Here is a 23,752-nt window from a genome sequence, read left to right on the forward strand (position 1 = left end):
TCATATAGTAGTTCTATTTTTAGTCTTTTAAGGAACCTCCATACTGTTCTCCATAGTGGCTGTATCAATTTACATTCCCACCAACAGTGCAAGAGGGTTCCCTTTTCTCCACACCCTCTCCAGCATTTATTGTTTGTGGATTTTTTGATGATGGCCATTCTGACTGGTGTGAGGTAATACCTCATTTGTAGTTTTGATTTGCATTTCTCTAACGGTTAGTGATGTTGAGCATCCTTTCATGTGTTTGTTGGCAATCTGTATATCTTCTTTGGAGAAATGTCTCTTTAGGTCTTCTGCCCATTTTTGGATTGGGTTGTTTGTTTTTTTGATATTGAGCTGCATGAGCTGCTTGTAAATTTTGGAGATTAATCCTTTGTCAGTTGCTTCATTTGCAAATATTTTCTCCCATTCTGAGGGTTGTCTTTTCATCTTGTTTATGTTTTCCTTTGCTGTGCAAAAGCTTTTAAGTTTCATTAGGTCCCATTTGTTTATTTTTGTTTTTATTTCCATTTGTCTAGGAGGTGGGTCAAATAGGATCTTGCTGTGATTTATGTCATAGAGTGTTCTGCCTATGTTTTCCTCTAAGAGTTTTAAAGTGTCTGGCCTTACATTTAGGTCTTTAATCCATTTTGAGTTTATTTTTGTGCATGGTGTTAGGGAGTGTTCTAATTTCATTCATATGGTAGTTCTATTTTTAGTTTTTTAAGGAACCTCCATACTGTTCTCCACAGTGGCTGTATCAATTTACATTCCCACCAACAGTGCAAGAGGGTTCCCCTTTCTCCACACCCTCTCCAGCATTTATCGTTTGTAGATTTTTTGATGATGGCCATTTTGACAGGTGTGAGGTGATACCTCACTGTAGTTTTGATTTGCATTTCTCTAGTAATTAGTGATGTTGAGCATCTTTTCATGTGCCTCTTGGCCATGTGTATGTCTTCCTTGGAGAAATGTCTGTTTAGGTCTTCTGCCCATTTTTGGATTGGGTTTTTTGTTTTTTTTGATATTGAGCTGCATGAGCTGTTTGTATATTTTGGGGATCAATCCTTTGTCAGTTGCTTCGTTTGTGAAATTTTCTCCCATTCTGAATGTTGTCTTTTTGTCTTGTTTATGTTTTCCTTTGCCATGCAAAAGCTTTTAAGTTTAATTAGGTCCCACTTGTTTATTTTTTTTTTTTATTTTCATTACTCTAGGAAGTGGGTCAAAAAAGATCTTGCTGTGATTTATGTCAAAGAGTATTTTTCCTATGTTTTCCTCTAAGAGTTTTATAGTATCCGGTGTTACATTTAGGTCTTTAATCCATTTCGAGTTTATTTTTGTGTATGGTGTTAGGGAGTGTTCTAATTTCATTCTTTTACATGTAGCTGTTCAGTTTTCCACTGCACTGCTTATTGAAGAGACTGTCTTTTCTCCATTGTATATTCTTGCCTCCTTTGTCATAGATTAGGTGACCATAGGTGCATGGGTTTATCTCTGGCCTTTCTATCCTGTACCATTGATCTATATTTCTGTTTTTGTGCCAGTACCATACTGTCTTGATTACTGTAGCTTTGTAGTATAAAAGCTAATCTTTTTAGAAAAGATTTTTGATTAAGGCAGTGTTCTTAGCTATTCATTCAACCAAGAAACAAGTATCTTTAATATTGACTTTGGGCTTTAATTCTTAGAAAGTCAACTTTATATTGATACGTACAGTATTTTTTTAAAGAGTTTAGTAGCTAGCTACTATTATCATAAGGCATTAACTGCACAATACAACAAGAAGTTGATTTTAGCGGGTCCATAAAAAATAGCAAAGTAATTAGTTCCATTGACTGACTCATGTTCAGTTAAAGCACCCTTTAGCAGTTTCCTGTGGGTGTTGCCGACACTGGTTCTCAGGGGGTTAGAGAGTAGCCAGTGTAGACTCATTTTTAAATTAAATTTTATTAATTTAGATTTTTTGTTGTGCATTTCAGTTAACTGTTAAGCACCTATTCTTTGCCAGGCACTGTGCTGCGTACGTGTTATCTCCATTGGATGTCTAATGGATTTCTTGAATTAACAAATGGAACTTTTTTTTTCATTCAGAATTTCTTTTTTTAAGTCTGATGTCAATACATGGTACCATCAAGTCACCCGGTTGCTTAAACTTAAAATAAAAACAACAAAACCTAGAAAAACAAAATACCTAGGAATCATCCTTGATTGAGCCTTTTTCTCATGGCCCATGTCCAAGCCAGGAGTGAATTTTGTGGTTCTACCTCCAGAACGTGTTTCACATCTGTCCACGTTTCTCCTTCTCCCTTCCCTAAACTCCTTGTTCGTCTCAAACCTGGTCTGAGGAGGGTTCCTCTCTATCCTCTCTCCCAGTGTCCTGCTGATTTCCCTTGTAGCACTTACCACAGTCTGTAGTCGGCGCTCTGCTTATCTGTGATCTCTCTCCTGCTAGCACGTAAGATCTCTGGCGGTAGGGACCCCATCCACCTTGCTCTCTGGATCTTTAGTTGCCTCTGCCTCCCACGTGTAAGTACATAGTAGGTGTATGTATTTATGGAATCCATTGTTACAGTGTGGTTGCCTACTAAGCGCTTGACACTCTTCTATGCCCTGGGAATATATCAGCGCACAAAACAAAGGTCTGCAGCCTCACAGAGCTCACCTTCAGTTGGGTTTTACCTTTAATGTGTTTTTGATGACTTGCCATCGTGTACAGTTGAGCTCAGGGAGTGTTGCACGTGCCAGGCTCTCTGAGAATATGCATGCCCCAGTTTTTTGGGTTTTTTTTTTAATTGAAGCATAGTTGATTTACAATATCATGTTAGTTTCAGGTGTACAGCAAAGTGATTCAGTTATACATTTTATTTTTCATATTCTTTTCCATTATAGGTTATTACAAGATATTGAATATCGTTCCCTGTGCTATACAGTAAATCCTTGTTGCTTATCTGTTTTATATGTAGTAGTGTGTATCTGTTAGTCCCATACTCCTAATTTATCCCTCCCCACCTTTCCCCTTTGGTAACCGTAAGTTTGTTTTCTATGTCTGTGAGTCTGTTTCTGTTTTGTAAATAAGTTCATTTGTATTATTTTTTAGATTCCGCATATAAGCAACATCGTGTAATGTGTCTTTCTCTGTCTGACTTACTTCACTCAGTATGATAATCTCTAGGTCCATCCATGTTGCTGCAAATGGCAATGTTTCATTCTTTTTTATGGATGAGTAGTATTCTGTTGTATAAATATGTACCACATCTTTTTATCCATTCATCTGTTGCTGGACACTTAGGTTGCTTCCATGTCTTGGCTATTGTAAATAGTGTTGCTATGAACATTGGGGTGCACGTATCTTTTCAAACTAGAGTTTTCGTCTTTCCCGGATATATGCCCAGGAGTGGGATTGCTGGATCACATGGTAACTATTTTTACCTTTTTGAGGAATATCCACCCTGTTTTCCATAGTGTGTATGCCCCAGTTTTAGAAGTGTGGGCAGAAGGTGCGTGGGAGCTGCTGGCCCCACAGCCAGGCCAGCCTGGGGTTGGGGCTGGGATTGGGGTTGGATGTCAGACCGAAAGAGTGACGTGACGTTAAAAGATGAGTTGTGCCTACAGTGGAATTCCGTGTAGTCATTATTTACAAGCCACATGCCTGCAGTGAAAATATTAGAAACTATAAACTCCGTAAATTTTAGAATCCACTTGTTTCCATTTCTTTGATCTGATATAGACAAGTAATTTCCTGAAGAATATCTTTTCTTTCAAAGGTGAGTAGCGCATGGTTTGTATTGAAGGGGATTCTTTAGGAGAGCATTGCCCTTATGAAAATAATCGTTCACAGTTAGTCCAGCTCTCTGTTTATGGACAAGTGAAATGCGTTCCACATGGAGGAGATTTATGTAAAATGAATGTCTTGTAATGAAACTGTAGAAACAGGGAGTTCAATTTCAAAATGATTGTATCAGCAGATACGTCTCGTCTTAGAAAGTTTTAGTAGGGATCACTTTCCATATCTGCACAAATCTTTTCCTTTTTTCCTTCTTCTTTTTTTTTTTTCCCTTTGCAAAGATTTAAGCCAATTTGGCAATTCCGTTTTATGTACCTTGTGGTAGCTAATTAGCCTCTAATCGTTGAAGCTAGATAAAGCCTCCAGGTGCCTCCTTACCCCTCGGCTACCAGGTTGCAATGAAAGTGAGTCAGAATTCTGCACCCTCACGTGTATTATCGAGCAGGCACCAAAATCAATTTTGTGGGTAAATTGAACACAGTTGCTGCTCTGTCTTGTTTCGTCTCACCGAGCCTTTCTGTAAAGATTTACCGAGGCAAATGTGACAGTATCAGAGACAGAATGCGGTCTGCACCACGCAACCTCCGTCCTCCAAATCCATGGCTGCCCTCCCAACCCTGCAGCCCCTGGGGCTTGCTGCAGCCTTGACACCTGGCCCACACCAGACTGGCTGGCGGACGTCTGTGTATTTCCAATCAGTCCATGGCTATTAATGTCACTCATTTTTCCCCAGGAATTTCTAACATCCTTTACACTAAGTAACAGGGCCACTTAGTTCACAAGAAAGCTCATTTTACTAATTAACAAAGCTTCTGGTGTAATCTGGAAATTAAGATAGCTGAAGCATTTAAAATAGCCATCTGGCCTTGGGATTAAATCCTAACTAATTACTTCCCCAATGGGTTTTCCCATTTAAGGCAAATAGCTGCCTCCAGAGTGGAGATTTTTCCTGGAGCAAACTAATACACATCCATAGCACGCTATCTATACTAACATGTTTTCAGGTAAATTACAGATCTTATAACAACTTTAAATACCAAATTAGGAAGGGGGAAAGTATTTTCAGAGCATGAAACAAACCTGCATTGTCCCTGTAGTAAGTTGCTAACAATCTAGGTTTAATAACTATGGATACGTCATAACCACCCACCGAAAAAGTTCCAAAAAGTCGATGTCGATTCAGAAGGAATAAAATTCTTTAAGTAAGATAATTTTCTTCTTATCTTCTTGATAGTATCAAAATATCCAAGTTGTCCTATTGCACCTTTTGAGTGAAATTCTTTACAGTTTCTGTTTTACATAAGAGAGAGGATTCTAGCCATCTTTGCTGTTCAGACTCTTGCAGTAACATGCTGTCTTAGTTGTCCTTGGATTGGGAAGCAATGTGCATGGCATCAAAAGGCATCCTCTATCATTAACACATAATGTACTTGTCCTGTTTTTTGCTTTTCCTTTGTTTTTGTTTTTATTGGCGAAATCCTGGTTGAATATTCTGAGTACCATAATCTGACCTATATGGGAATCAAATACAGTGTGGGCATCTTCACCTCAAGTTTCTTCACATCATGTCTAAAAGATTAGAGGACCCAACCGATTTAAAAGTAAAACTCTGCTTGTTTTCCACTTTAGATTTGTATGTTAATAAAAATGTTAATTCTGAAAGAGTATTTATTATGTATGTGACGGAAAAGCTTTTCAACCTATATATTTTATTTTCTCCCCTGACCCCACCCCAAGACTAACACTGAAGTGATTTCACATCCCCTGGCCTGCCTCTTACCTAATTTGCCAGGATGTTCAACATTAAGGGGAATATTTAAATCCTAGACCATTTGGAGGATATTCAGTAAAGTATTTCTTTTTGGTTCAGAAATTTTGCTTTTTTCTGTTGTCAAAGTATCGATACTTGGGTAGATTTCGTAAAATAGCTGAACATGAGTATCACTTAGCATAGAGAGTTGATAATTTTCAACTCTATAAGGTTTTTTTGTTAAAGTGTTTTACAAATAGAACCAAGATTTATTAGTTACTAAGTAGGTTGTTTTCAGAGTTACTGGTTTCTTTTGGGGTCAGGACAGGGCCAGAGGGACACCCCCAGTCCACTCTGCCTTCTCCCACATGTAGGCTTTCTCATTCCATCCTCTTTTTTCATTAGTTTTTTGCCTGGCCCTTTTCCTTTAGCCAAAAGATATTTCTCTGGCACTAGCTGTAATGGTTAGAGCAACTACGGATGCCAGTTATGAAAAGGAAAGGGAACCGATTTGGCTAGGGAACTGATGAGCAAATTAGACGTTGTATGTTGGTGACTTTGTTTATCCAGGTAAGTGGTCACATGTCTAAATTATTTGGGGACATTTCTTTTTAGGTTACCTGTTCAGAAACCCGTGTTTTTAGTTCAGAAGACCTAAAAAACTTTGTTTTTGTTTTTTTTTTTCTCCTTTGAATCTAACTTCTTTTTAGTTTATATTTTCTCATGAAGTAAAGGAAAAATAAGTTCACCAAATATAAAATAGATAGTGTTCAATTTAAAATTTTAAAGTTATTAGAGTTCAACATTACCAGTGTGATAACTTTGTCCTTTTGCCCAAATAAAGAATTTCTTTTGTTTAATGAATTTTGAACTTCTAATGTAGAGTGGTAAAGAAAAGGGAATAGGAAATAGTATAAGAAGTTGAAAGCTTAAACAGCATGTAGATAAATACATAATAAATTAGACAAGTTATTGAAAGTTGAAAGTTTGTATTACTGTATAATGAATTTTTAAGTGAAATATTCAGTAAGAATTAGGTGATATGATATGATTTTGATTAACCTTTCTGCAGGGTTAAAATGAGAAGTTTGAAAAAGTATGTTTGAGCAGTTGTGTTGGCAGTGTAATCTTTGCAGCTTTGAAGTAACAACATTGTCTTGACTACTCTCTCTTAAAATAGTAATTTTTTATTAACTCAATTAAGTAGTTATAGATGATACAGCTGTTTAAAATTTGTAAAGAATTTTACTCCTCATTATAACATCAGGACCTGATTTTAGTTTTTGAGTTTCTTTTTTGAGCAGTTCTAACGATTTGTAAGGACTGATAGTTTTTGAACTTTATTGTTTCTTAAGGGTCTTCCACAAAACAAGAACAGAAATGATTTATTTTAAAAATAGCATAAAACTCATTTTCTCTCATAATTACCATATGAGTCCTTTGGGCCATTTTATAAGTCTAAGAAAAATTAAAGGTTTTAGTGATCTTATTTTTTTCTGTATTTTGTAACATTTTGCTATTTCATCATCTTTGGAATTGATTCATCATTACTCATCAGTTATTCCCAACAATGTTTAAAAAGACTAAAATAGGGGCTTCCCTGGTGGCACAGTGGTTAAGAATCCGCCTACCAATGCAGGGGACACGGGTTCGAGCCCTGGTCCAGGAGGATCCCACATGCCGAGGAGCAGCTAAGCCTGTGAGCCACAACTACTGAGCCTGCGCTGTAGAGCCCGCACACCACAACTACTGAGCCCACGTGCCACAACTACTGAGCCCATGGGCGCACCTAGAGCCCGTGCTCCGCAGCAAGAGAAGCCACCGCGATGAGAAGCCCATGCACTGCAACAAAGAGTAACCCCCACTCGCCGCAACTAGAGAAAGCCCATGCGCAACAATGAAGACCCAACGCAGCCAATAAATAAATTTATTTATTTATTTATTTATTTTTTAAAAAAGACTAAAATAATAAGACTAATGGAATTGCCTAGAAGGATGCTATAACAGTGACTGTTGCATCATCCTTTCGTTTGCTTACTGTATTGCCCAAAGAATTGCATTATCTTTCAAGAAGGTATGAAAGAATGCTGCAGACAGCATTTTTGTAGTCTGCTTTTAGATTTCAGTGAACATAGTTGAAAAAATCAGTTGTTTTCACCTTAATGACAAAGAGAAGTAAAGTGACAGAGGAACACATTTCACAAATATTAGATGAATCAGAAGATGAATGCAAAGAGACAGGCAGCGTTGTAGACTCTGATGACGGTGAAATTGGTTCTGTAAGTCTCAGGTTGAGTCTTCAAATGGGGTAGCCTAGAATTTTCTCAAACTCAAGAACAATCTATTTCTAAAGACAAAAAGGAAGTACGTCATTGGCATCCAGTTAGTCATTCAGCAGGAAGGATTTCCTAACTCAGAATTTTGTAATAAGAATCTGGACCGCTGGTTTTACTAAACAGCCGTGTGACAGTGTTCTTTCATCTTGTGTAATGTTTGTGGACCAGCATTTATGCAGTATGGTTTGTAAGGGGACAAGTGCTGAAGGCAGAATTGTATATGAAAGTGATTGGAAGGAAGTAGACGGTGTAGAAATGAAGAGATTCATTGGATTGACCATTCTAATCGGTGCTTGTAAATCTAAAAATGAAAATGTTTTACAATTACAGAGCCAAAAAGGACTTCCTCTCATAAACAAAATTATGGGCTGTCAGAGGTTTTAGGTATTCTTCCAGTATTGCATTCTGACAATGCAAGGGCAATAATAAGTGAGAACCTGTTGGTGGAAGGGAATGAAGGTGTTGATAGTTGCCACTCTGAACAGCTGTTACCCCAGGATGTTGTATCTCTTGAAGATAAGGGAGTAGTTTTGCTTACAACTTAGAGGTTGAAATCAGACTGCAGTGTATCATGGCCTACTACTCTCTGTAGTAGTTTTATTTTACGAGAACGTAAACACAGATCCTCCCTTTAAATTACCGTTTAGCTTGAAGCTAATGGATCTACTTGATAAACTGTAAGACTACTCAGCTCCGCTGGGCTGTTTCTGGGAATCCTTCTTCTGTTCCCATAGCACCGCCTCTCAGTCCTTTGGACGTGCCCAGACCACGTTCTTCAGGTTCCGAAAAAACACCGCCTTGGTTCTCCTGAAGTTGGGGGCCACTGGTCAGCATCTCTCAATGCCACAACCATATTACTTGTGTGAATTGGTTGTTTGTATAAAAGTAATACTTATATGGTATCACAAGAGCCCGTCTGAAAAGGAGGAAAAGTTTTTTCTCACGTTAAAACAAAACAAAACTTTCCCTCCCACCATAAAATAAAACTAACCAAACAAGCAAATTGTGATTTTTATTTTGTTAAGCTTAAGTAATTAACAAGTTCTCTATAGAAGAAATTGTTCAATGCTCACCAGCAGCCTCTTAAAGATTTGCATGGTAGTCTGATGGAATTTAAATTGTTACCTCATTAAGTTCGGTGGTACAAGATCAGCTTTTAAGCTAGAGGGTGTTGCTGGTATTTGTGTCACCATCCTCATTTCCAATTTCATGTTCTACTCTGTTGTCTGCATATACTCAGTTACAAATGTTAGACCCATGTCCAGAGTTGTTTTGGTTTAGCCAATGTTTTGATAATTTATAAATGTGGTGAGTGACTTTACACATGACTGTGTGAGGGGTGCTAAGAGGCTGTTTTTCACAGAATGCCTTTGCTTCCTCCAGGACTCATGTTTTTCACCTCCCTCTTGAACCCTTTGGGATTTAGTGGCATCTGAGGCAGACCCTTAATGGAATGCATGTCTGTTATTATGACGGCATGATACCTTAGCCATACCAAACTAGCCATGCATTTCCTGTGCAGAGCAAGGCTTTTAGAAAATATGAGATAGAATATTTACATTTTGGTGGCGGCGGGGGGGGGTGTGTTTGAAGGACACTTTGGAAATGGTGAAGGGGAGAACTGGGGTGGGGAGGCAGCTCCTTGGTGTGTACATGAGGGAGACTTCACTGCCGGAAATCAGCATTAGGAACTTCCTCCCCAGCTTCCCCATGTACGATCTCTTTTCACCTTGTTTTCCTAGCTTGGTTTGAGTTTATTAAAATTGGAAAACTGGGTGAGTTCTTACTGAGTGCTCATAGTATTGAGGAAAAAATATGAGTTATTTTTTTAAATTTATTTTTGGCTGTGTTGGGTCTTTGTTGCTGCGCGCGGGCTTTCTCTAAGTTGTGGCGAGCGGGGGCTACTCTTCGTTGCGGTACGTGGGCTTCTCATTGCGGTGGCTTCTCTTGTTGTGGAGCACAGGCTCTAGGCGCGTGGGCTTCAGTGATTGTGGCTTGCAGGCTCAGTAGTTGTGGCACACGGGCTTAGTTGCTCTGTGGCATGTGGGTCTTCCCGGACCAGGGCTCGAACCCGTGTTCCCTGCACTGGCAGGCAGATTCTCAACCACTGCGCCACCAGGGAAGCCCCAAAATATGAGTTCTTGATTTTAGTAAGTTATCCCTTTTTTCAGATTTGAAAATCAATATTACTGAGATATAATTTACCTGCAATAAATCACAGTTCAAAAATTCTGTGGTAGCATCTGAATACTGACTACTCATTTTTTTCTACTTAAAGTAAATATTTATACACTGAAAAAAATAACATTGGAAAGGTGAGAAGAGTCCTGAAGTCATAGGTAAAATAATGGGCAAGTGGAGTGGAGACACAAGTGAGGAGTGTAAATCAGCATTTCATAAGGAAGTAACGTTTAATTTAACATGTTTGTTGTAAATCTAAGGAATAGATGTTTAATTATATTTTTTTAAATGATGTTTATCTAAGGAGGCCTAAGATATCTCCCTTGATTATTTTTTAAAATTAGTTTATTGAGTTACATTTTGCATACAGTAAAATTCACCCCTTTCAAGTGTACAGTTCGATGGATTTAGACGAATGTAAATAGTAGTGTAACTGGCACCGTGATCCAGAGATAGAATATTCCCATCCTCCAAAAAGTTTCCCTCCTGCCTTGACATCGTCAGTCCCCTCCTCCTAACTGTAGCTCTGATAACCACTGGTCTATTTCGTCTCTATAGTTTTGTTTTCTTTAGAATGTCAAGTAAATGGAATCATGACGTAAGTGTAGTGTTTTCCGTCCAGCTTCTTTCACACAACATAAAGCTTTTTTAGATCCATCCATGTTGTTGGGTGTATCACTGGCTTGTTCATTTTTATTGCTCCGCGGTGTTCCATTGTGTGAATATACCACTATTTCTTTATCCATTCACTCTTGATGGACATTTGCATTGTTTCTTTTGGGGGACTATTAAGGAGAAAGCGGCTGTGGACGTTCACGTGCAACACTTCGTGTCATGTGGTAACTTATGTTTAACTTTATAAGAAACTGGCAAACTGTTTTCCAAAGTGGCTGTACCAGTTTGCATTCGTTCCAGGGTTATATGAGAGTCCTAATTGTTCTATATCCTTGCTGGTCTTTCTTAAAATTTTTACAGAGTGGATATGTAGTGCTATCTCATTGTGCCAGTTTTAGTTTGCGTTTCCCTAATAACTAATGATATTGAGCATCTTTTCATATACTTACTGACCATTTACATATCTTCTTTGATGAAGTATCTGTTTAAATCTTGTGTCCAATTTTTTTTTATTGGATTGTTTATCTTGTTACTGGTTGTAGGAGTTCTTTATATATTCTGGGAACAAAATCCTTTATCAGATACATGCTTTGCAAATTTTTTCTGCCAGTCTGGTTTCTCTCTCTCTTATTTTTTTAAAATCTTCTCTACAGCGTCTTTTCAGGGTATGTGCTGCCGAAACGAGCACTGCAGTGTCTTTTAAAGAACAGAAGTTTTAAATTTTGATGAAATCCAATTTATCAGTTTTTTTATTGTATGGTTTATGCTTTTTGCATTCTATCTAAGAAATCTTTGTCTAGCTTAAGGTCATAAAGATTTTCTCCTGTTTTCTTTAGCAAGTTCTTTTAGAAAGTTTTCTTTTATAGTTTTAGCCCATGCGTTTAGGTCTGTGGTCTATTTTGAGTTAATTTTTGTATATGGTGTGGGGTAAGGGTCTAGGTTCTTTTTGTTTCATTTTGCATATTTTTCAAGCACCCCTTGTTGAAAAGACTGGTCCTTTCCCTGTTAAATTACCTCGGCACCTTTGTCAAAGATGAACTGACCGAATGTGCATGGTCTATTTCTGGACTCTACTCTGCTCTGTTGATCCTGTATCTCTGTCGTTTAATCAATACCACACTGTCTTCTTCATTTTATAGCTTCTTGAAATCCGGTAGTGCGAGTTTTCAAGCTCTGGTCCTCTTTCTCAGAATTGTTGTGACTTTTCTAGATTTTTTTCATTTCCCTTAAATTTTAGAATCTGCCTGTCCACTTCTATAAAGAAAGCCTTCCAATCCCTTGCCTTTTCATTTGCTGAATAATAGTAGTATGTTTACCAGTATCAGTCCTTAGCAGTCCTGGAATTCTTGATCATTATTATGTTCCTTTATTTTGCAAAGTATTTAATTTGGCCTTTTATATCAGTATTTATAAGTAAGATATTTGCTTTTATTTTGCTTTCCCTTTTTTATGATATCTTTACCAGTTTGGGTATTCAGTGTTATGATAACTTTATAAAATGAATTATGAAAGAATCACTATTTTCTGTTTCCCTGAAACAGTTACGTAGTAAAGCAATCAAATATTCCCTAGGAATTTGCAAAACTATTTAAGACCAATCCATCATTTTTAAAGGAGTAATTATATTTTATTATTTTCTATGATTATGGTCTGTTAAAGTTTTCTCTTGTTGTTTTCCTGAATGGATTTCTGTTTTCCTAGGAAGTCATCTATATTATTTACTTTTTTCAAGTCTAGCATTATAAGGCTGGGCATAGTGTTCCTTTAAAGCTATTAAAATCTTTCAGATTATTTAGAAGAGCTTTTAAAAAGTTCTAAATGGTTAGGATTTCATTTTTATTATGTCAAGGAAAGTAACCTATCCTAGCCCTACATTTAAAAAAAATTTTATTGAGACTTTTTGTTTGGGGCAATATATAAGATCCGCTTTTGTAAGCAGTTCATGGATACATGACAGGGTACTTTGGCTTATTGTTTTATTATAGTGTTCAGATATCCTATGTCCTTAATTTATTTTCAATTTTCTCTTTGTGATTTATTTTCAGGGCAAGTTTATTCGGATCAACTTTGACGTAACTGGGTATATCGTTGGGGCCAACATTGAAACATGTATCCTTTTTCATAATCGCATTATTCAAAATAGAGAATGAGTTAATCTTCCTATGGCCTCGTGGCCACCCTCTGTGGTACCTCTTCCATTATCCAGATGATAAAACTTTAGCCCAGAGAGATTGTGACTTGTTCAAATACCTTCAACTTCGGAATATGAACTCCAAAGTGGTATTTTGTTGTTGTTCGTTTTTAACACCAGGTCATGATCTGGTCACATGGCTGGGGAAGTAGAGGGTCCCACTGAGGTGAGGGTACCTGTACATCGACCCAGGAAGTGTCTGTGTGCTGTAAGGACGTTTAGGTGAATACCGATATGTTGAAAACATCTTCAGTTACTGCTGTGTTAGCCCATTTTTTACCATCTACTTCTGATACTAGTGGGGTGAACATGTCCCATCGAAACAAACCTTATTAATGTACAGAGCTGAAGTAGTTTCAGTTAGTGTTAAGCAGAATAAAACTAGAGGCAAAAAAAGTCAAATACATAGACTAGTCTTAAGAAATGTCACATGCATAGAATGGCCTTAAAGAGTGATAGGTATATAAAGAATTAATTTGATTTAAGAGATAATAAATTAGAAATGATTCTGAATGATAATGTACCAGTTAGGAAAGATACAGGTGACAATCCTCTGATACTTGTTAAGTACTCTTCAGTGATAGAAATACAGTGCTTCTATCCCTCAGGTGAGGGATAAATCAAACTTTTCCTGTTAGTTCAGAACTGTGTTTTATGTCTCTAAATATGCTCAGAGCCAGAAAACACAAGAAGCACTTGAAAATGACAGGCGAATGGAGCTAGAGTTTCTTCATACTGGGGAGCATCGTTCGTGTGAGTGTACTTTTCGCCGAATGTGGAGGATGTGTTTGGGATAGTCTGATTTAAAATCAGGCTGTATGGCACACACATAAAATTCACTTTGGTGGCCCCTGGGAAGGTTTACTTCAGAGGAGGCAATCCTCTCCCAAAGCAGTGAAACTGAGACTCTGAGAGCCCAGTGTGGCTGTCAACCCAGAGACACGCCGGGAGCATCAAGGCCCCGTGGACAGAGAACCCAAACAGGCCCCAGATGTGCGTCCTGATACCCAGGCGGAGGCGCGGTGTTATGACGTGCAGGCGCTGAGTGCGGACTCGCAGGGGTAGGACAGGAGCTATGCACGTGTATTTTGGAGTTCAACAAAGTTTTGATGTGTACCTCTACCACTTATTAGCTGTTTTGTTTTTTTTTTTAATCTTTTCTACATACAATGCTTCGCATTTTTATTATTTATTTATGTTTATTTATTTATTTATTTCTGGCTGTGTTGGGTCTTCGTTGCTGCGCACGGGCTTTCTCTAGTTGCGGCGAGCGGGGGCTGCTCTTTGTTGCGGTGCGTGAGCTTCTCATTGTGGTGCCTTCTCTTGCTGCGGAGCATGGGCTCTAGGCGCGCGGGCTTCAGTAGTTGTGGGACGCGGGCTCAGTAGTTGTGGCTCGCAAGCTCTAGAGCGCAGGCTCAGTAGTTGTGGCACGTGGGCTTAGCTGCTCCGCGGCATGTGGGATCTTCCCAGACCAGGGCTTGAACCTGTGTCCCCTGCATTGGCAGGCGGACTTTTAACCACTGCGCCACCAGGGAAGTCCCAGCTGTGTTATTTTGAGTCATTTCTTTGTGCCTTGGTTTCCTTATTTGTGAAGTTGCGATAGTAATTCTGATGTCAAAAGGCTTTTCCTGCCTTCAGTGTCACCCTTAACCTCCTTTGCTCAGACCTTCTGGAAAAATCTCGTGCTGTTCGTCAAGCAAAAGATGAACGTACTTTTCATATCTTTTACCAATTGTTATCTGGAGCAGGAGAACATCTGAAGTGTAAGTTACAAAGTTTTTTACTATTTTATATTCAGTTGAGTATCTTTTTTAATATTAAAAAAATTTTTTTGAGAAAGAGAACAGTTTTGGGAAACAGATTTATACACATACACCAGAATTCTAGCTGGTTAAATTACGAAAATGATATTGAACTTCCAAGCCATGGGATCAGTACTTTAAGTGGCAAGCATATGGGTGGTGTTATATTACCTTTTGTACTTTTGTTTCTTTTCTTTTAAAATAATTTTAAATTAGAAGACAAATGATGTGTTTTTATACACATTCCATTTCAAAGTTTATAAATACAAAAGTAAGAAAAAATAAATTTATTTAATAAAATTAACTTGAATAAATATGTGTATTCCTAGATTTACAACTGAATATGTGTTATGCTTCCAGTAGTACTAGAAAGAGCCTGTGTGGATTTTTATTTATTTATTTTGTGAATCACAAGTTTAGGGTTGGACAGGGTAAAAAGTAAATTCTGTTCTTGGTCAGAGTTTTGCTGGGTCAGGAGGGAGAGGAGAAGGTACACAACTTTCCAGTTTCTTCTGAGTTTCAAAGTCCATGCTGCTTCTCTAGAATTAGTATGTATATTATTTAGATATCAAAATAGACATATAAAACCCAGTAATACTTTTCTCATCTGGGGTCTAGGCTTTTGTTAACCATAGGTCATCTGTGGAAGCATTAAACCCAGAAATCAGTTAAAGAAAGACCTGCAAGGAAAAAAATAATAATAATAAGCAGCAAATAAATAGAGTCATTGCCAGTGAGAGACTAAAAATTCAAGATTACACATTGAATTACGCTGGTAACGCTGAAGGGAAGAAAACCCTCAGGCTTTCAGACTGGCAGGCATTCTGAAGTAGTAATGAATCAAAAAAAAAAAAAAAGACAAAACTGTTAAAAGAAGGAGATTTAAAAAAAAAAAGAAAAAAAAGCAAGCAATACCCAGTAGAAGCTAAATGTGATGTAAATAAGAACTAAGGGATGGGGGTGATCGGGAGAAATTCTCTGCAGCAGAGCCAGTGACACAGAAAGCTAGGAGCACGTGATAACATCTACTAAAGGGATAACTATCTGTGTTACTATTTTGAGTGCTCCTGAGAACGCCCTTCTGCTCTTAAGAACACATTTCTTGAAGGAGTCAGTTAAGTTCTCTCTAACTCCTGGCCCCTGAAGTATAGAGTCAGTGGGAGTGTCCGTTATAACACCCCGTCGGACTATTACTATGTCAGACATCACTCTCAGAGGTAATGTACCACTAAACAGACTGACTTGGAGAAAGAGTTTCAAGGCATTGTCTGGGCTCAGGATTTACCTGGTCCATATTCTACACCTTCCATATCCAAGTCTTTATCTAAGCCCATGCAGTCTTCACATTGACCTCATAGTGTTTGCTATAAACTCCTTGCTAATATAGGAACGTAGAATATGGGTTTGAAAGCTTTCCCTCAAAAGATGCCTAAAGTATTTAAATCTGAAAATAAAGTTTAGTTATCTGGAAGATTATCATACCGCAGCTTTCTCATTTCAAATATAATATTATACAAACCGCTGTTCCCAAAAGCCCCTGTTTAGATGTTTGTTGTTTACATCATCGTTTTCCTTCATTGTACAGATAATGGAAAACTGTCTTATGTTTGTGTATTTAACATGAGCATGTAAAGAAAGAAGTGTACGTGGTGGTGATGGGTTAGATGTTCTTCTGCCATGTGGGTGCAGTTTGAAGGTGGGGATGTGTTTTAGTCTGTTGTTGACTATTTATTACGTTGTATTCTATTTTGTTTTCTTTCAGCTGATTTGCTCCTTGAAGGATTTAATAACTACAGATTTCTCTCCAATGGCTATATTCCTATTCCGGGACAGCAAGACAAAGATAACTTTCAGGAGACAATGGAAGCAATGCATATAATGGGCTTCTCCCACGAAGAGATTCTGTGTATGTGTGATTTCTCTAATAAGATTCTGATGCTCAATTTTCATAAGACTTATAAATTGGGGGTAAATAACCTAAACTAGAAAATGATTGAGAAACTAATGGGAACTGCCTGTAATTTTACGGAATTTTTTTTTACGAAATTTGTCTTACTGAAAAATTTTGTGTAGCTAATTTTTAGCACAAAATAAGTTAGAATATGTCTCTGCTACATTTTGATGCAGTATCTTAAATTTTTTTCTTTTTATATCAACGTAAAGCAATGCTTAAAGTGGTATCTTCAGTGCTACAGTTCGGAAATATTTCTTTCAAAAAGGAGCGAAACACTGATCAAGCTTCCATGCCTGAGAATACAGGTAAATTGATGAATACTGATTTTATTTCTATTTCCATGGTCTGTTGTTGTGTTCTCCAAAAACATGTTACAACGCAAGCATAAAAGCCCTCCTGAGGTGTTTCCTATGAGACTCCACGTGCCTAGGAGTAAGGGTCACTCTGATTCCATAAAGGAGGGAAGAGAATGGGGTGCAGGGTGAGACGCGGCGGTGGAGACTCTGCCTTAGCCATGGGGCGTTAGGACTGGGGGATGGGAGGGGGCACAGGCTGCAGAGACCACAGGGCTCATCTGAAAGGGAGCTGCAGCTGCCGCATTCTATAGCCAGTTTTCTCCTTGCCAGGCATATAGGCCCAGGGCTGCCAGCTAGAATTGATTTTTCAAAGAAAGGTGGAAACCTAGATTTTAATATGAAATCTTCAAGCTTTTAAATATCGAAAATGGATTGAAATTCACACTGGTCGAGGACAGAAGTTTGTGAACCATAAAATGTGTTTGCAAGCCTTGTGAGGTCTGCTTCCAAAGGTCTGGAGACAAAAAGAAAACTGAGGAATCAGTGTGTTGACTCCAATGCTTGATCACCCGAGGACGTTATCCTGCCTCCCAGGATCCACCGTGGCCAGTGAAGGCTGACATACATCACAATCTCTGCCCTGGAAATTGGCCTTCTTTGTTGTAACCAATATTAATTTAATTCTGTGTAACCCTTTTAAGGGACCTGTCCGTCTCCTGATACCTCATCACCACCATTTCCTGACAAAGCCTTTGCACCTCATCTTAAATCATTAGAGTTCCAGAATCATGAAATGTATCATTCAGTCAAAGTATTTTGATTGACATTTGGGCCAACTTCTTCCATATAGCTTTCACGTGGTTAAGTAAGACTTAAAATCGAGCAATTTAAGATTTAGAACGAGAAATGTATTAGTGTAACTTTGCTTGGAAATCTTGACCTAGAGATACAAGAGAATCAGGTCACCCTTCTGAAAGACAAGGCAGCCAAGTGTGTTTCTACTTTTTAAAATATAATGTAATAGGTTTTCTACTTGTTATTTTTTTTTTTACCTTTAAAAAGTATTTATTTATTTATTTGGCTGCGTTGGGTCTTCGTTGCTGCACTCAGGCTTTCTCTAGTTGCAGCAAGCAGGGGCTACTCTTCATTGTGGTGCGCGGGCTTCTCCTTGCAGTGGCTTCTCTTGTTGTAGACACGGGCTCTAGGTGCGCAGGCTTCAGTAGTTGTGGCACGTGGGCTCAGTAGTTGTGGCTCGCGGGCTCTAGAGTGCAGGCTCCGTAGTTGTGGCGCACCGGCTTAGTTGCTCCGCGGCGTGTGGGATCTTCCCGGACTAGGGCTCAAACCCGTGTCCCCCGCATTGGCAGGCAGATTCTTAACCACTGCGCCACCAGGGAAGTCCTCTACTTGTTATTTTAAGATAACTTTTAGCTTATAATGATTGGTTTTGTTTTCGTTCTTTTTTTAATGCCCTTGATTTGTTACTTTTTCATACGATTTTATAGACTATGGCATTTGAAAATTTCCCTGAAAATCTGGAAATGTCTCATAATGGCAAGGCTGTCCCCCTCTTTTTGTTTTTTCTCTATTCTTTTCCTTCTTTCTTTTCTTCCTTTCTCCTTTCCTTTATCTCTTTCTAACTTTATTTTTCTTTCTTTCCATCCTTCCCTCCTTTTTCCTTTTTTCCTGCTTCATTTACAGAACAACTGTTTTTAAAAAAGAAAAACAACTAAAATGGCTCCAGTGTCATTGCTTCATTGCTGTTCACTACATCACCAGTAATGAAAGTAAAATAAATCTCTTTCTGATCGTATGAGAAGCTTTAAAAAATTACAACTCTATAAATAATTTTTCTCAAGTTATTACCTATATTTGGTAGTGGTGGTTAATTAACACTTGCTCTGTTGCAGTGTGTAAGAGTTTGTACTTTTTAATTACAGTAAAATGTAAACATGTAAGAGGAGAGAGAAGAGTGTAAGGAACTCCCCACATTCTCGTCACCTGGCGTAGACAGTGACCAACTCATGGCCTGTCGTGTTTCATTCATACCACCTCTCACTTCCCCTTTTCTGGATTATTTCAAAGCACATCCCAGATATTTCATTTGTAAATATTTCAGTCTGATGCTTGACTCAGGATCAAAAAATAAGGGCCTGAAGTGAGCATATACACTTGGACTTCTTTTAGTATTGGTGATATTTCTACTTTCTCTTACCAGAGTTTTTCAGGTTATCAATATTTTTAAAATTTTTAATTGTGATAAAATTACACATAACAAAATTTATTTTGACCATTTTTAAAGTGTACAGTTCAGTAATGTATATTCACATCATTACGCGATCAGTCTCCAGAATTCATCTTGCAAACTTAAACTCTAAAACAACTCCCCATTTCCCCCTCCCCCAGCCCCTGGCAACCACCATTCTAGTTTGTTTCTATGAATTTGACTAGTCTAGGTACCTCGTAGAAGTGGAATCATTCAGTATTTGTCTTTTGTGACTGGCTTATTTCATCAGGTTATTAATATGTTATTATACATTAATTTCCCATGGCATTTTTACATGTTGGTACCAAAGTGGCATTTCTTAAAAAAGACTTATTCTCTATTATTGTCTATAGTACTAAAAGTAAAATTATCTTTATTAACATAGTAATCCCTACAGCCCATTCCTCCTTATCCACTCCCCGCCCCATGAATAAGGTAAATATAGCACATAGCTGTTAACCAGTAGTACCAGAGCACCACAAATTCGAAAGAAAAAAATACATTTAGTCACAGAAATTTATCACAAACATAATAATGAACCAAAAGGAAGAGCACGTTTTGATTATTGGGCTTTGGATATAAGGCAGTTTGAAACTAGATAAAATCTGAAAAAACAATCACAGACAGACCACGCGAGAGCTGGGAAATTAGGGTCATTATTGCTGCTTCAAAAACAAAAACGAAAACCAAAAACAGACTGCCAGATCTAACCACCTATCTGCAGGAGAACAGAGGCTGGAGGCACATGTTAAATGACCACGGGCTACAATCAGGGTGAATGGTTCCGTTTCCAGTGATGCTGAAACATTTACATGCGCCTCCCTGGAGTTGCCTTCAGAGGGATATTGGCAAATTATTACCTTTTAGATTGAATATGACTCTTTAAAAAAAAGCATAAATGGCAAATAAGAGGATAATAAGGCTTAGAAGTAGAAAATCTGATGCAATTAAAAGGGAACTTGTTTTCCTGGTAGAGGAAAGTAAGCCAAGATATAACCACACCATAAAGTCTATTTTTTTGCTGCTAAAATGATGTTTATCGTGATAAAGCAAGAGAGTGTAGGCAATTTGCTTTTGCTGCTTCTTTGTATTTTTCCACTTCCCATTCAATACCTGCACACAAGCACACATATGTAGGTTAACTAAAAGGAGCCAGGACGTAGGGGTTGAGGAGGGCAGTTGGTAAAAGCTGGTGAGAAGAGTCACAAACCAAAGGAAGTGCTCCCTGAGGCACGGCCTGGCCTGCCCTGCCCACCCAGGGTTGAGGAGGGCAGTTGGTAAAAGCTGGTGAGAAGAGTCACAAACCAAAGGAAGTGCTCCCTGAGGCACGGCCTGCCCTGCCCACCCAGGGTGCTGCTAGGTTGCCAACAATTCACCTGGATCAGAGGGGGGTAGGATGCAGTGCATCCTTGAGAAAGAACTTGGTTATGCTTCCAACGTGATTCAAAATGTACTTACCCTTATAGAATTTTATTGTTATTTTAACACTTAATCAAACATTTATTGTAATAATTGGGACACTTGTTGGACGTTAGTGACATTAGACAGTGAACTTCTGCTGAGGTAGGGGCCCTAATGCTGGTGAGAATCAACAGTAACAAAATTAGCAGCTTTTTATGTGAGCCGAGAAATCAAATAATTTTAATAACCTTTAGGTTTCTTGCCTACTAAAATATTATTAGGATCACTATATGGGCATGATAAGTTGTCTTGGTAACATGATGATTTAAACTTTTTTAAACACCGTTTTTCTCATTCTGTGCATTATCCATGGGTTCTAAGACTTAGTAACTTGCATTAAATTACCCAGAATAAGTAATTGCTGACTAATCTTCTCTTATATAGCCTAAGGATGAGTATTATTAATTTGAAAGGATGAAGGTGGTTTTCATCAGACCTAAAACTTGCCCAACCTTATGCCTTATATTTAATTTCTTAATACAATTTGATAACTACTAAGGTGTTTCAAGTGTTTACTGAATATATTGTGACTAGATCGTAAGTAGAAGCCTAGTATTTAGGAGACCTTTTACCCTCTAGTTGCCCAGAAGCTCTGCCATCTTCTTGGCATGAATGTGATGGAGTTCACTCGGGCTATTCTCACTCCCCGGATCAAGGTCGGCCGAGACTACGTGCAGAAAGCACAGACCAAAGAACAAGTAAGTTTAACACCAGTCGCTATCACACATTTGTTTGAATGATAACCGTGGCCATTAGACCTTCTGATGGGCATGTAACAAACTGAATCAATAGAAGCTCTGTTATATGGATGTTTCTTGGTACTAATTGAGTACTTTCTCTCAGAACATTTTTAGAGGTGACTTGTAAAAAAGGAAATCTGAAATGTCACCTTGAGGTTTCCCCAGGTAGACGGATCGTTCATGTTCCCCAGGACATGTACCTCGGGATCCCGCCCAACAGGGGGGTGCCCTGCTTGCTCCCTTGTCCCTGATGGGGGGAGGGGAGACAGCGCCAAGAATGCAGGAGTCAGATTCACCCGTTTCCTGGTGGACTCTGGGCAGATACGCTGCCTAGAACCCCAGGGGCAGAGGGAAGAGTTTATTTTTGCTGGGCATCTTCACCCATTTCCTACATTGATTATCTCCAGTTTACATTTAATTGTACTAATACCCTCTGTTGAGGTATAAAATTCAGAGAGGATTAGGCAGTAAGTGCTCTTTTAGGGTTTTGGGGGCGCTGTAGATCATTAAACTCCTCCGTCAAGCAGCTGTTAGTGTTTTGTTGAGATTATTTCCGGAATAAAAGGTTGATGTCTAATTACAGGCAGATTTTGCAGTAGAAGCTTTGGCAAAAGCTACCTATGAGCGGCTCTTCCGCTGGCTCGTTCACCGCATCAACAAAGCTCTGGATAGGACCAAACGGCAAGGGGCATCTTTCATTGGAATCCTGGATATCGCTGGATTTGAGATTTTTGAGGTATATCTTTCTCCCTCCTGCTCTTCCTTCCTTCTGTTTATTCTTTTAACAAATAACACTTAAGGCTCCCTCTGTACCAGCTGCAGTGCCAGCCACCAGAGATATGATGGTAGATAAGTAGGTACAGTCCCTGCCATTCTGTTGATAGTAGAGAGTCAAACATTAAGTGACAGAAACCCAAAATTCTCAGAATTTTGGGTAATGAAGTGGGGGGGGGGGCTGTGATAGAAGGAATTGGGGGGGCCCACTGTGGAAGATGTGTCTGCAGCAGTAAGAGTGGAGCACGAGAAGCCCCCGGCCTTGGGAAGAAGCCCCAGCATAATGAGAGTAGGTCCAGTGGTCCTGTATGGGAGAGAATTTGTCAGATGTGAGAAACTGCTAGAAAGCCAGTGGGACTAGATGTAGCTGACCAAAGGGGCAGAGGAGCTGGAGACATGGAGTGTGAGATGGAAAAGCAGAAGCGGGGAGACCGTGGAGGATGGCGTTGCCGTAGCCTGGCGGCCAGATGACACTGGCTTGGGCGGGAGTCAGGAGCAGCTGTGTGAGATCAAGAGATGAGGAAACATAGTGGACTCCGTTCTGAAGATACATCCACAGGATTTGGTGATGCACCTCAGTATATTTCATTACTAATCTGACTAGATTTCTCCAAACACTCACCATCAATCCATCAAAGGTTTGTTGTCACATACCTGCTGTGGTTTTGCTAAACGTTGATAAAATTTTGGTCTCCTAAAAATGTGTATCTTCCTCTCTCCTTTGATAGACACTACATAGCAAGGCACACGTACTAAATTAAATACTTCTTGGGATCAATGTGCTGCTTTGACCAGTTGGATACTGAATTGTCCTGTTTTATTTTTATTTTTTTTATTTTTTTATTTATTTATTTTTGTCTGTGTTAGGTCTTTCTGTGCGAGGGCTTTCTTCAGTTGCGGCAAGCGGGGGCCACTCTTCATCGCGGTGCGCGGGCCTCTCACTATCGCGGCCTCTCTTGTTGCGGAGCACAGGCTCCAGACGCGCAGGCTCAGCAGTTGTGGCTCACGGGCTTAGTTGCTCCGCGGCACGTGGGATCTTCCCAGACCAGGGCTCGAACCCGTGTCCCCTGCATTGGCAGGCGGATTCTCAACCACTGCGCCACCAGGGAAGCCCTAATTGTCCTGTTTTAAAATGAACCCCTTTGGACTATAAGTCTGTCCTCATAAAATCTGAACTGTTACTGGTATAAGCAGTTTTATCCCCCAAACTGCCACTGCCACTATAAAAGATTGCTTTAATATGTTTTTTGTTTTTTAACTTATTTATTTTTGGCTGCGTCGGTTCTTCGTTGCTGCACGCGGGCTTTCTCTAGTTGCGGCGAGCAGGGGCCCCTCTTTGTTGTGGTGCACAGGCTTCTCATTGCGGTGGCTTCTCTTGTCGTGCAGCATGGGCTGTAGGTGAGCGGGCTTCAGTAGTTTTAGCACGCGGGCTCAGTAGTTGCGGCTCGCGGGCTCTAGAGCGCAGGCTCAGTAGTTGTGGCGCACGGGCTTAGTTGCTCCGCGGTATGTGGGATCTTCCCGGACCAGGGCTCAAACCCATATCCCCTGCATTGGCAGGCAGATTCTTAACCACTGCGCCACCAGGGAAGCCCCAAGATTGCTTTAATGTGTATTGATTTGTGAATA

The 23,752-nt window shown here is 39.2% G+C and overlaps 1 protein-coding gene across 2 annotated transcripts in view; it reads left to right on the plus strand.

Moving 5' to 3' along the window:
- The window catches only part of MYH10 (myosin heavy chain 10), a 136,507-nt gene that overhangs the window by 59,353 nt on the left and 53,402 nt on the right, over positions 1 to 23,752 (plus strand). For both annotated transcript variants that reach the window (XM_061175183.1, XM_061175184.1), the window contains exons 7-12: positions 12,691 to 12,754; positions 14,501 to 14,599; positions 16,401 to 16,544; positions 16,802 to 16,897; positions 21,192 to 21,310; positions 21,936 to 22,088. In XM_061175183.1, the coding sequence (XP_061031166.1) occupies positions 12,691 to 12,754; positions 14,501 to 14,599; positions 16,401 to 16,544; positions 16,802 to 16,897; positions 21,192 to 21,310; positions 21,936 to 22,088 (675 nt within the window). The remainder of the gene's footprint in view (positions 1 to 12,690; positions 12,755 to 14,500; positions 14,600 to 16,400; positions 16,545 to 16,801; positions 16,898 to 21,191; positions 21,311 to 21,935; positions 22,089 to 23,752) is intronic.

Source organism: Eubalaena glacialis, chromosome 19 (assembly GCF_028564815.1).
Source record: "Eubalaena glacialis isolate mEubGla1 chromosome 19, mEubGla1.1.hap2.+ XY, whole genome shotgun sequence".
Taxonomy (NCBI): Eukaryota; Metazoa; Chordata; class Mammalia; order Artiodactyla; family Balaenidae; genus Eubalaena; species Eubalaena glacialis.